Source organism: Schistocerca nitens, chromosome 7 (assembly GCF_023898315.1).
Source record: "Schistocerca nitens isolate TAMUIC-IGC-003100 chromosome 7, iqSchNite1.1, whole genome shotgun sequence".
Lineage (NCBI taxonomy): Eukaryota > Metazoa > Arthropoda > Insecta > Orthoptera > Acrididae > Schistocerca > Schistocerca nitens.
This window is the reverse complement of record NC_064620.1, coordinates 609,331,456-609,344,938: the sequence shown is the minus strand read 5'-3', so window position 1 is coordinate 609,344,938 and position 13,483 is coordinate 609,331,456. Positions and strand designations below refer to the sequence as shown.

Genomic DNA, 13,483 nt, shown 5'->3' with positions numbered 1-13,483 from the left:
CACCATAGATGCTACATCCCTTTACACAAACATCTCACATACCCATGGTCTCTCTGCCCTTGAACACTACCTCTCCCAACACCCACCCGAAGATCTTCCAAAAACCTTGTTCCTCATCACACTTACCAACTTCATCCTCACCCATAATTACTTCACTTTTGAAGGCCAGACCTACAAACAAATCAAAGGAACGGCCATGGGAACCAGGATGGCTCCGTCCTATGCCAACCTCTTTGTGGGCCGCATGGAGGAGGCTTTCCTGAAGATCCAACAGCTGCTTCCCCTGGCCTGGTATAGGTTTATAGATGACATCTTTGTGGTCTGGACTCATGGTGAAGAAACGCTCCTTAATTTCCTCCATAACCTCAACTCCTTTTCGAATCTGAATTTCACCTGGTCCTTCTCCAAAACCCAAGCCACTTTCCTGGATGTTGACCTTCATCTTGTTGAAGCTCACATGCACACCTCTGTCCACATCAAACCCACAAGCAAACAACAGTACCTTCACTTTGATAGCTGCCATCCATTCCACATCAAACGCTCCCTTCCCTACAGCCTAGGTATCCGTGGCAAACGTATCTGCTCCAGTGACGAATCCCTCAACAATTACACCAATAACCTGACCAGTGCTTTCCTCTCCCGCAACTATCCTGCAGACCTTGTCCACAAACAGATCTCCCGAGCAATACATTCCTCCCCGTCCAACAACAATGTTCCTACCCCCAGACCACACCGAAGCATCCCCCTTGCCACCCACTATTATCCTGGCCTCAAATACATCAACAAATTACTCCGCCAGGGATATGACTTTCTCAAGTCAAGCCCTGAAATGAGATTATCCCTTAATAATATTCTCCCTACACCACCCATAGTTGCCTTTCGCCCCCCCCCCCCCCCCCCCCCCAAACCTCCGTAACATCCTTGTCAAACCCTACAATATTCCCAGACCACCTTCTCTACCCAGCGGTTCCTACCCCTGTAACCGACCCCGCTGAAAAACCTGCCCCATGCATCCCCCCCACAACCACGTACTCCAGTCCTGCTACTGGTAAAACATACACAATTCAAGGCAGGGCCACATGTGAAACAACACACGTCATTTATCAGCTGACATGCCTTCACTGCACAGCCTTTTACATCGGTATGACGACAACTAAACTGGCTGAGCACATGAACGGGCACAGATGAACTGTCCACCTAGGAGATGTCCAATACCCAGTAGCAGAGCATGCCGTCCAGCATAATTCTAGGGACCTAGGAACCTGCTACAACGTACGTGCCATTTGGCTTCTCCCGCCCAACACCACTCCCTCGGAACTGTGGAGATGGGAACTTGCACTCTAACACATCCTTTCATCGCGCCATCCCCCTGGACTGAACCTACGTTAACCAACCTCACTCCAATTTATTCTTCAGTCTTCTCCTTTTTCCCTCTCCTCTTTAGCCATTCATGCATCTTTTCATCCTACATAGTTGTGTTTATCTTTATACTATATACCTCTTTACTTCTGTATGCATCCTCTTTGGTTTGAAGCTGGCACAGTACTTAACAGTAGAATATCTTTGGCTTCCCTCTGACAACCATGCCTCCATCCTTGCTACCCTCCCGGTTTACCTTTCCCTGTTGCTTCATAACCTGGGTTGTGAGTAACTGAATCCACTTTCCCTTCTTCCCTTTTTTCCCCTCTCCCCTTCCTGATGAAGGAACAAAGTTATGAAAGCTAGGAATGTAAATTTTCTGTTCTGTTTTGTGAATCTATTGGCTGTACTGAGCTAAGTACTGGCCAGCCCCTCTATCTCTTTGTTAGTATTTGTTTCACATCTTAATATGAGATTTTCCATTAATAATTTAAGTCATTAACATACAACATCAACAGTAAGGGTTGAGAAATTAAGGAAATAGAATGGCTTGGCATTAAACCTTACAATGATAAGGTGAAATTCCAGCACTACTCATAGACCCTGTTAAAACTGAAAATGTTTATACATGGTTTGCTTCCTAAGAGTTGTCAGGCACTTGTTCTCTGGTGTTTGAGTAGATATTTGCAATTTTGTTTTCAGATTGTGTAGCTGTAGTAAGCCGAAACAAACAGTTCTCATGACATATTTCAAGTGATGCCCATTGTTGACAGAAAATGTTGGTTTGTTTCCAGTTACAAGCAAAATGATTTTTAAAGTGGAATTTTGCATGCCCATTCCATTAATTGACCCTGATTAATCTATTAGAATATTTATTTTATTGATATGTATAAAAAGGGGCAGTGGAATGCGAAGAAGAAACAGCAATTTTGCCTCATTTGCCAGGGAGGAAAGAAGGAAAGGCTGTGGAAAGTTAGAAATGAAAGGCAGGTCACTCAGACTCCATGATGAGAGAGACCGCTTCTTGAGAGAACAAGGGGGAAACTCAAAGGAATCATCCTTCTGATAAAATTAGTAAAATAGACAAAAATCTAAGAAAAACCAGACAAATTACGGAAGATGGTAAAGGGATGGAACATTACAAATTTCCAAAATTCAAACTAATACAGATAAATAACTGATTGCACACACAATTCTTAGTTTAGAATTTCAGTTGCAACAGTAATATTATAATTTTTAACTTGGCCTGCTTTGGTTTACAGAGTGGATTGGCATTCTGTAGTCAGTTCCCTCTCATAGCCTTTCCACAGTGTGAAGTGATGCTGCTAGTTGCATGAATAAATGGTTCAAATGGCTCTGAGCACTATGGGACTCAACTGCTGTGGTGATCAGTCCCCTAGAACTTAGAACTACTTAAACCTAACTAACCTAAGGACATCACACACATCCATGCCCGAGGCAGGATTCGAACCTGCGACCATAGCAGTCGCACGGTTCCGGACTGCGCGCCTAGAACTGCGAGGCCACCGCGGCCGGCAGTTTCATGAATACTGTGGGGTGTTGAGGATCTGTACTTTAGGGATATAAACCCAGTACTTAATTAAATCCAAAAGAAGCAGTTGAGCTACGTGAAATGAGGTGACCATGTCAGGGTCTATCTTGTCCCCTATACTGCTGTGGAAATTTTTCTTTGAGTATTCTGTTATGTGGATATTCTGAAACCCATACCCAGAAGTTACACATATTTGTTGTTCCTGCAATATGACATTTAGATTACACACTGTGTTTGACATGGAAAATTTTAAGATACTGCGAAGACTTTGTTGTGCCAAATTACAATGCTATGTTGGGCATTGCATCGTAATTGAATAACACAAGCACTGCAGTACCCTATTTATCCGCTGACACTGGGCAAGCAACTTTCAAGTAAAATATCTGCCATGTATGGGAATATACATAGTAGATGTATGCGTACAGGTTAAGGACACCTGGTTAACAACATATGGAAGTTTGGGTCTGGCCATGAGTCATGCTCGCATAGCCAAATGGTAAGGCGGCCACTTGCAATAAGCGGTAAGTCCGGGATCGTGTCCTGGTCTGGCACAAATTTTCATTGTCATCATTCTATTATACAGCTGATGGCTGTCCATATTCGGAATTGTGAATACTTTTAACGTGTTTCAGAAAATTGTTGTCTGGCAATATGATTTAAAATGTTGCATGTGGAGCGGCATTGTTGAAGCTTATATATTGACAGTGACCTCTGTAGGATCTGGGCTTTCTATGTATGCAGTCTCAGTTGCTTTTTAGGGATGTTATGCACAATTGTTTCAGAGATCTGAAGTTATTGTGCAGTCCGTGAAATTTACTTCAATTACCTGCACAGTAACTTTTGGCAAATATCCTTTACTGGTTCATTGGAAATGTGTTGTCATCCATCACAAATTTTCCATGTGTATTTTTATTACGTGATGTGTGTTATTGATTTGTAGTGTACACAATGAAAAACTATATATGCAATTATAATAGAAGAAAACTTGACATACCACAGCGTGACTAGTGCATTCCCACAAGCAGGCATTGTGTTAGTACTTTCAGCACCTGAACTTACCCTACTCAGTAGAAATGAAGCAACTAAAGTGGAAAACACAATTAAATCATCTTTGAGTTAAATGTGCAAATTGGAAATCTTGTTAGTGTTATACAACTGTTAATTAGGTCTGTTTAACATTAGGTAAGTAATTTTCTTTGATGATTTAGACATTGTATTATATGTTATGTGCAGGATGCTAGAAATGTCCAGTAACAAAGAACATTTTCTTTTGATTGATGATAATATGTCACTCCTCTGATTTAAATTATTTGAATGTTGTCTATTTCCAGGATGACTTTGTAAGACTTTCTGGAATGAAGAATAGATTATACATAACAAATCGCAGCATAATAGAAAAGCTTGTAGGAATGGAGGAGACACTAGATGTGAATAAAATTTGTGTACAACTTGGAATTTCTGAAATAAGCAACTTTGCTCAGACAATTTTGGATCAGTAAGTGAACTTCAAAATCTCATTAATATTTCTTTAAAATTTTTCATAGTGGCAACAGTGCTATCATCCATAGCAAAATTTTCCATGTGTTTGTGTATCCATAAATTATCTACTTAATGTGTAATATGTGTTATAACCATATGTATGATGTGTTATAACCATAACTATTTCATTTTGATTTTCAGTTTAGTTTAGTATTTTTTCCTTGTGCCATGGTTCTTATTAGTGACAACTTACCACAATGTGGAACATGTCAGCAGGTTACATTTTATCAGTGTAAACATGGCTATGCTAGCCATTTATGTAATTCAATCTTTTCGTTAAGATCTCAGTCAATGACAAAATTTGATGAATGTAGCCCAACCATGTGCATACTGCCTACTCAGAAAGTAATCTGTGGAGTAGTAGTTATCAAGTAAAAATCATTTCAGTTTGTTTTTGAAACTTAAACTATCTGCCGTCACCTTTTATTCACTAGGGAGTTGTCATAGATTTTTATGGCTGCTTACTTTATGTGACTAAGATGCGAATAGTGGAGGCTATTTTTGTTTAATGTGTTATATTTATTAACCTAAAATTATTTTCAAATAGTGCCAGATTGTTAACAACAAACTTCAAAAAAGAATAAATGTATTGTGAAGCAGTTGCTAGTAGCACTGCCTGTTTTTGTGAAACAGTTGGTGACATATAAGTTCAGGATTGTAACTAGATGGCACATTGCACATTGCTGTGCAATGAATTCTGTGTGTTTCTGTGTAGAATTGCTCCAGAAAATTATTCTGTATTTTATCAGTGATTTGACATATACAAATTAAGCTAATTTTGTAATCTTTTCATCACAAAGTCAGCAATCAGACATGAAAATGTTACTATAATCAAGCATTTGGCAGGATCTATAATGTGTGAATTCCATGCTCTGCAAACTGCTGTGAAGTGTAGGTAGCAAGTACTTAGCATGGTAGCACATGTTAGGGTTTCTTCTCATTCCAGTTACATATGAAACATGGGAAGAATGAGTACGTAAATGCCTCTGCATACCACAGTTAGTCTAATTTTGTCATCACAGACTCTACAGGAACGATGTCTAGGGGTCTGGGAGTGGTGATTAAGATGTTGTTGTGCACCCAGCCTAAGATATTATAATCGTCATCATGTATGGGTGTGAAGTATATCTCTAGATTTTTCACTTAATACTGGTTCTTGAAAGTTTGTGAGTAGATTTTTGCAGGATAATTTATGTCTATCTTTCTGAGTCTGCTAATTCAGGTTTTTTGACATATGTTCCATGTGTCCAATCTGACACAGATTCCACACTCGAGAGCAATTTTCTAAGATAGGACATACAAATAATTCATAAGCTGTCTCCTTTGTAGACTGGCTGCATTTCCCTAGTATCCTGTTGATCGAGCCAAGTCTGCCAGTACTGTACTCCCAATTGAAATTATGGGACTATTCCATTTCATATCCCGAAAACAGTCACATCCAGATATTTGTAGAAGTTGACTGATTCTAACTGTGAATCATTGATACTGTAACAACGAGATATTAAGCTTTTATGTATTGCAAAGTGCATAATTTCTGTATATTTAAAGCTGGTTATCAGTCTGTACACTTCTTTCTAACCTTATCCAAGACAGATAGACTATTTGCACAGCTATTTCAGACAGTACTTCATTGTAGGTAACTCCATCGTGTTCAAAATGTCTGAGGTTGCTATTAATATTATATGTCTAGTCTGTAATACGCAACATGAACAAGAAGGGTCCCAACACACTAACCTGTGATACACCCACTGTTACTTCTATATTTTTTATGACTCTCCATATGAGTCTCTACAAAAGATAGCATGCTGCATCCTCCCTAGCAAGAAACCATCAACCTAGTCATAAATATTGTTCGATGCTGTGTATAATTGTACTTACATTAATATACATTGCTATGTTACCAAGTCATACGCCTTTTCTCAGGATGCCATAAGAAAAAAGCCCATGTTGGGTCTTGTACGATCAGTATTTTTGGAATGCATGATGGGTCAGCTTGAAGGAGGTTATTTTTTCTGGATCACTTCTGTTACCCTTTTTGAAAACTGATGTGACCTATAGTTTCTTTCCAAACTCTGTGCACAGTTTTTTGTTCAAGGGATCTGTGAGTTCAGGTGTATATGACGCAGGACAACCGGGAAATCCGGGAAAAACCCGGGAATTTTTTCATCCAGGAGAAAACCGGGAAAAACCTGGGAATTTTTCATTGCTTTAGATTTCGGTTAAATTTTTGTAGTTTTGACTGCAGAATTGATTCTCTAGTAAAGAATGTTATTGTATCCTGCTACTGGAGAATGATACTGCAGCAATAAAATATAAACGAGAGGGAAAAGGTAAAACTTTAGTGGCAAAGAAAATGTCCAATTTACAACAACAAAAAACCGTGTACGCAAAAGCGTCTGCAAATAGCAAAAATATGTCAAAGGCTGTAGGACGCAGAGTGTAACAATAAACTGCTTGCTATGAGCATGACATCACAACTGTTCACATTAGGTTTGTTTGACCAATTGCCAGCAGTCTGTTGCGCATGCGCATTTGACTCGTGTATAAGCAGTACCTTCTCCCGCTTCCCGCTAATTGAAGTTTGGCTGTTAGCTGTATCGGTAGTAGCAGCAAGCAGCCAGATGCAAACGAGAAAAATTTATCTCGCGCGCCCTAGCTGCCAGATTTACGCTTGCACAGAGTTGTCTGAGTTGTAGTGGGGAGGGGGTTAGTCTCCATGTGACCCGTGTTTACGTTAAGTGATTTCGCTGCTTCTCTTTGTGTACAGCTCCCACGTCAAATGAAAACAAATCGGATTTCTGTGGCCGGGAGCTATCAAGTGAATTAAAATACATTCACATAATTACGGAGGGCAAAAATATATTATTAATTTCAGTTTTCTGATTTTATTTTATTTCCAAGTTAGTAGCAGAACAGTGAAGCTATTTTTGCAAGTTTGGCTTTATTAATCTTTCCGCCGAGGCAATCATTTTATTTGAAACGAAGTGTTTCATTCTACAGTATTGGCTAGTTCCAACTGTTCGCTGAATTTCAAGTGCACGATATTATCTTCTGCCATATATGGCATTATGCCATAATAAAGAACCAAAAATGAGATCGTAGAGTACTGGTACTCCAAGAACATTTACATCCCAAAAACCACACTTAAAAGCTTAATATCATATGGGACCTACTTCATTGTGAATCTGGAAAAAGCCAATTTGCACTTCCAAGCCGAATTATGCATTTTAGTATGGTTTACGAAATTCCGATGCTCTTTGGAGTATCCTCTGATGCACTGTTTCTTTTATGGTGTAATGTAAGCTCTCGTAGTGCTTTATACACACGAACATACGGGCTTCCTACACCACTGCAGTTGCACACGCACAATAATGCCTGTTTTCTGGCGCTCTCTGGCAACTGGAAAATCGAACCTATTTCTAACAGTCTCCGGCTAGTATTGCAAACGGTGGTTAGAAACGCGTTACTTTCACAGTAAATTTCTTTTTACGCAAGATGAATTATGTTGTGCGTGAGAAAGTGGGATGGATCTCTAAATCACAGAGCGTTCGGAACTGAACAGTTTGAGGACCAGCCACTTACAAGAATTTCGAGCCGAGACATTTATGTCATAATTTTAAATTTACTGATGTATCTTAAAGTATAACACACGCAAAAAAAGATCAATATTACATGTGAAAGCTTAGCTTCTGTTGTAGCTTGTTAATCTTGGAGACCAAAATTATATGTGAAAGCTTAACTTTTCTTGTAGATATGCGGTACTGTGTACATTAACGTAAACCGTTAACTTTTCCTCTTGTGTGTTCGCGCTATGTAACCAGTGATCTTGCTGTTGGGTGACTATAACACGTGTCCTATGCTCTGAATAGCTGCTGTCATCGGCTGGCGAGATCTCGTGGCTTGAGATATGGCTCGCTTAAAAAAGGACATCGCAACCTCGGTTTCAACGCTCCGGAAACTAACGCGCTGTGTTTGGTGCAATGTGAATTTATACTTTCGTAATATGAAAATATGCAGCGTATATGTTGCTGCAAATCAAAGGTCTTTCCAAAACTTCTCTCTCTCTCTTTTTTTTATTAAAAGTCTCTCCAAAACTTCTTTGCCCCGTCTTTTCTTTTTTTTCCGGGAAGTTCCATGCGATTGTATAAAACGTTAACCATTCAAAGGATTGATACGTTTTACAGTTCTGAGGGAAATTCTACGGAAAACCTACTGTCACTTAACACAGAAAAAGTTTATTTTCGCCTGGGAAAAAGCATATTTTTTATACGAGATATCCGGGAACAATCCGGGAATTTTTTTTTCCTTGTCCGCGTATACACCCTGGAGTTATTATGGTTTAAATAGGAACTACTTTGCTACAGATTCTGTATCAAATCTGACAGGGTTTCCATTGGACCCTGGAGCCTACTTTAATTATACCAATTTTGGCTGTTTCTCAATGCTGCTGACACTAACATCTATGTCACTCATCTTTGCATTGGCAATGGGGCTGTACATCTGTGACTTCCCTAGTAAAAGAACATTTGAAAACCGATTTCAGTATTTCTGCTTTTGTTTTTCTACCCTCCATCTCAGTTTCTGTGTCATCCATGAGTGTCTGGACACTTATAAAATTTACATATGAGCAGAATTTCTTTGGGTTTCGACATTTTGTGAGAGATCTTTCCACAAGATTCTGCTAGCGCAGTCATTTAATGTTTCATGCTTTGTCCTCTTCACAGCTAAATGCATTTCATTCAGCATCTCTCCACACCTCTGCGCTTTGTCTTTCACATATCATGCAGAGGTCGTTGTTTCTTTAGAAGTGACTGAATACCCCGGAGGGTCCCACCCGTCATTAGCTATGTACTCTGTACAAACTGTCCAGTGTTTGGTCAACTATTCTTTTAAACTTTAGCCACAGTTCTTCTACATGTTCTTGCCTCTGGGTAAATGTTTTAAGTGTCTATTTGAGGTGTGGCACTACTGCATCTTCATCTAACTTCCCAAACATGTAAATCTTCCTACTTGTTTCAGCTGCCTTTTTACTTTAGTGCTAATCATTATGCACAAATGAGAATGTTGAAAAATCAGTTTTACATATTTTCTTCCTCGCGTGCTGTATTGTTGTTGATTATGATATACCTGGCCTTGCTTAGAATTGAATGTACTGTGTACCCTTGATTATGAGGCTTTTATAATCTGCAAAGAGCACAACTTCTGCTTTATCAGTGTAAGGTGGAATGTTATTCATATATAGCAAGAACAACAGTGGTCCAGTATAACGTAACACTTGGCTTTCTATCAGTTAAATATTAAGTGATCCACTTACTCATTATATCTCAAAAGCTATAGAGTTGTAAGTTTCTCCAAACTAAAATTTATTTGCACTGTCAGATGCCTCAGACAAAAAATTGCAGTAGGTGAAATCTTGTCATTCACATATTTTAATACACTGTCAGTGAAATAGTAAATATCATGATCAGTGGAGAAGCCCTTCTACAATTCAAATTGTGACTGGCCCAGGATTTTCTATTTGCAGGTATGCTCAATGATTAAATGCATTATCTCTTCCAAAACTTTTGAGGAGGAGATTAACAGTCAAACAATTAGGTACTTACTAATACTTTTCCTAATGCTTGCTGAAATAAAGTTCTAACAATGTGTTACTTTTATGTGTCTAGAAAGATACATTATTATGTATAAAAGGTACAGCTGACCACAATAGCTATATCAGAAGAATACAACTTTAGTATTCTGCTTGAAATGTTATTAATCCATGAGAATTTTTGTTCTTAAGGGACTTAATTATTTTTCTGGCTTAATTGGAAGTGATCTCAAATTGATTGAATGCTTGTGGTGCTGACTATCACGTGTACTGCAATGCTTTTTGTTGTAAGCTGACTGTCCCTAGTTTCTCGTTTACATTTAGAAAGTGACTGTTAAAGAGGTTTGTTACATGTTTGGCATCATGTACTGTTTGGTCATTATCTTTAATTACTAAGATAATTTTGTCTCTTGATTTACCATTGCCCTTCTCTCTACATTTTATATTGTTTTACTTTTACTTTCAGTGTATTAAGCTTTTACATGACATGCAAGTGGTTTGATATTGTTATAACTCTTTCAATAAAAAACAATACTTCAAACTTCAGTGGTGCAGTGAGGTGCATATCACACGTTTGTTAAACTTCTAAAGCTCTAACCGTGAGCGAGCTAATCTTGAGTTGTTGTTTATTAATACTTTCTCTTTACTTTTTTACTATGTCACTGATACTACAGTCCATTGTTATGAATATATTACTTTTAGCTTTTGAATTATTCTGTGTAATTTTTGTAGCCAGTGAAGAGAGAGAATCTGCTACTAAATATGCGGACAGTATTTATGTTAGAAAACTAGAGTGTAATTAGTTACAGCTGTGAAATTTGTGTGAAAGGTGTTTTATCTTACCTCATAATTATTACATGTGTCACTTCGATGAAGTCAAATTTTTGTGCATTAAGTTATATGGTGACTATAGCAAGAGTAAGGTAGTGCACTTCACCCTCAATTTACTTCTGTCTTATGAATCTTTGCCTTTCTTGCCAGATATTTGGAACAAAATGCTGTTGCAGAAAAAAATGACAAGATGTACGGTATAATTGCAGTATATGTAGCTTGCAGGTAAGCCTCATCACAAAACTGTTTTTGCTATTTCAGATTTGTTGTAAAGTTAATTCTGTTATACAATAATACGAATTTTCTTTTCATTGGAACCTCACATTTTCAAAATTATTCATATTACAAAAATCCTGTTACAGGTATACATTATTTGAAGTCATATTCCACTTTTGTCTCTTCATATTTGTAGCTTTCACATAAAGACTTCTTCCTTAAAATCTGTCACTTTCTAGAACTATATTGTAGTTTGCATTTTGATATCTCTGAAATAAGAATTGTCAGTAATTAATTACAGACTTTAGAGAGCAGGAGTCAGGAATGCCACACGGAGTACCTTGTTGGATCACACAGCTCTGCAGTTCAGTTTTAGCGTAGGCTTGCTTCACCATTTTCCTAATTTTGTCAGTTTTTAGCTTTCTCATTCCTATCTTATGCATTCATTGCTACCAGATACTATATAACATCATGTAAACATTTTCATTTTGGTCTATTCCTTTTTCTGTTATAATATATCAATTTCCATAATATCTTATACCCATTTCCATAATTTCTTTTAAAAGTCACATATCATTCCTTATTCATATACTAGCCATCTTAGTCTGTGTGATGTTATAAATGTGGCAGTGTCCTCATTTTCTAAAATATTTATTTATTTATTTACCTGCACAGATGCCAAATGGGCTATAGTTTTTCCATTTATTTTCCTTTAGAAAATTTGTAAGCATCATTTATTGGCTTTTGTTAGCATCCAGACATTTGTTGCATAGGTAAGAACTGATCTGATGAGTATCTTACATATACTACATTTCATCCAACAGGGTGTATACGACCTGGGACAATCGGAAGATCTGGGAAACACCCGGGAATTTTTTCATCTGGGAGAAAACCGGGAAAAACCCGGGAATTGTTTAGAATTCCGGGAATTTTTCATTGTTTTGGTTTTCAGTTAAATTTTTGTGATTTTCACTGGTAAGAACAAATAATCTAACAAAGGATATTACTGTATCCCGCTACTGCAGAATAATACTGCAGCAACAAAACATGAACGAGAGAAAAAAAAACGAAAATAAAACGTAAGTAGCAAAGGAAATGCGCCGTATACAACAACAAAACACAGTGCTTATACAAGCGTCTGCCAACAGCACAATGTGTCGAAGGCTTAGGAAGACTATGAAGTGCTTCATGACAACGAATTGCCTTCGACGAGCTTGACGTGACAACTGTTTAAATTAGAGTTGTTCGAGTAGTTGTGGGCAGGCTCTTGCACATGCGCAGGTTAGTCGCGTATGAGTAGTACCTTCTCCCGCTTCTGGTTACAGAAGGGTGGCTGGACGACTATCTAATATTGCCCCGGTTCGGAAATATAGTAAATCTGGGGCTGATACACAGAGCAGTCCGAGTTGTGGTGGAGAGGTGGGTCGTCTCCACGTGACCTGTGTTTACGTTGAGTGATTTAGTTGTTTCGTCTTCGTTTATTGCCCTCACGTTAAATGATAAAGAAACGGATTTTTGTGGCCGGGAACTATCAAATGAACACAAATACGTTCGCTTAGTAACGGAAGGCTAAAATACGTTATTAGTTTCAGATTTTATTTTCACTTTTCTGACAGTCAAGCATTAATCGTCTTGCAGAACAATGAAGTTATTTTTGTCAGTTTGCTAAAGAGATTTGGCTTTTATTATTCTTTTCTGCTGAGGCAGTCAATTTATTTGAAACGAAGTGTTTAATTTCACACTCTTGGCTGATTTCAACTGTTTGCTGCATTTCAAGTGCATGTATGGCATTATACCATAATAAAGAAGCAAACATGAGAATACTGCACTGGTACTCCAAGAAAATTTACACCCGAATATGGACATACGAATGTGCAGTTTAAGCCAAATTATTCATCTTAGTGTGGTTCACGAAATTCCGATGCTCTTGAAGTATCCTCATGTTTTGTTTCTTTTATGACCTAATATCTTTTAATGTTTTACACGTACGAACATGGGGGTTTCCTGCGTCGTCGTAACTGCGCAAGCTCTGTGACGCCTGTTATCTGGCGCTGTCTTGCAACTGCTGAAACGAACCTATTTCTAACTGGTCGCGGGAAAATATTGCGAATGGTGGTTTGAAAAGCGTTACATTCAAAGCAAATTTCCTTTTGCGCAAGATGAACTAAGTGCGAAAACGTACGATGAATTTCTTAAATCGCAAAGCGTTTGACTCTCATTTAAAAATCAATTCTTTGAGGTCGACCATTTAGAAGAATTTCGAGCCCAGATCAGACATTTGCGTCGTTATTAAAAATTTTACTGGCACATTTGTGTGATGTATCTTAATTTAAACCATGAACTTTTCTTATTTGTGTGTTCGCGCTACTTAAGAGTGATCTTGCTATTGGCTGACT

At 38.1% G+C, this 13,483-nt stretch overlaps 1 protein-coding gene across 1 annotated transcript in view; it reads left to right on the top strand.

The window, feature by feature from the left end:
* The window catches only part of LOC126195336 (origin recognition complex subunit 6), a 98,212-nt gene that overhangs the window by 32,656 nt on the left and 52,073 nt on the right, over positions 1 to 13,483 (top strand). Inside the window, exons 3-4 of the mRNA XM_049933910.1 lie at positions 4,243 to 4,406; positions 11,022 to 11,096. Of these exons, the coding sequence (XP_049789867.1) occupies positions 4,243 to 4,406; positions 11,022 to 11,096 (239 nt within the window). The remainder of the gene's footprint in view (positions 1 to 4,242; positions 4,407 to 11,021; positions 11,097 to 13,483) is intronic.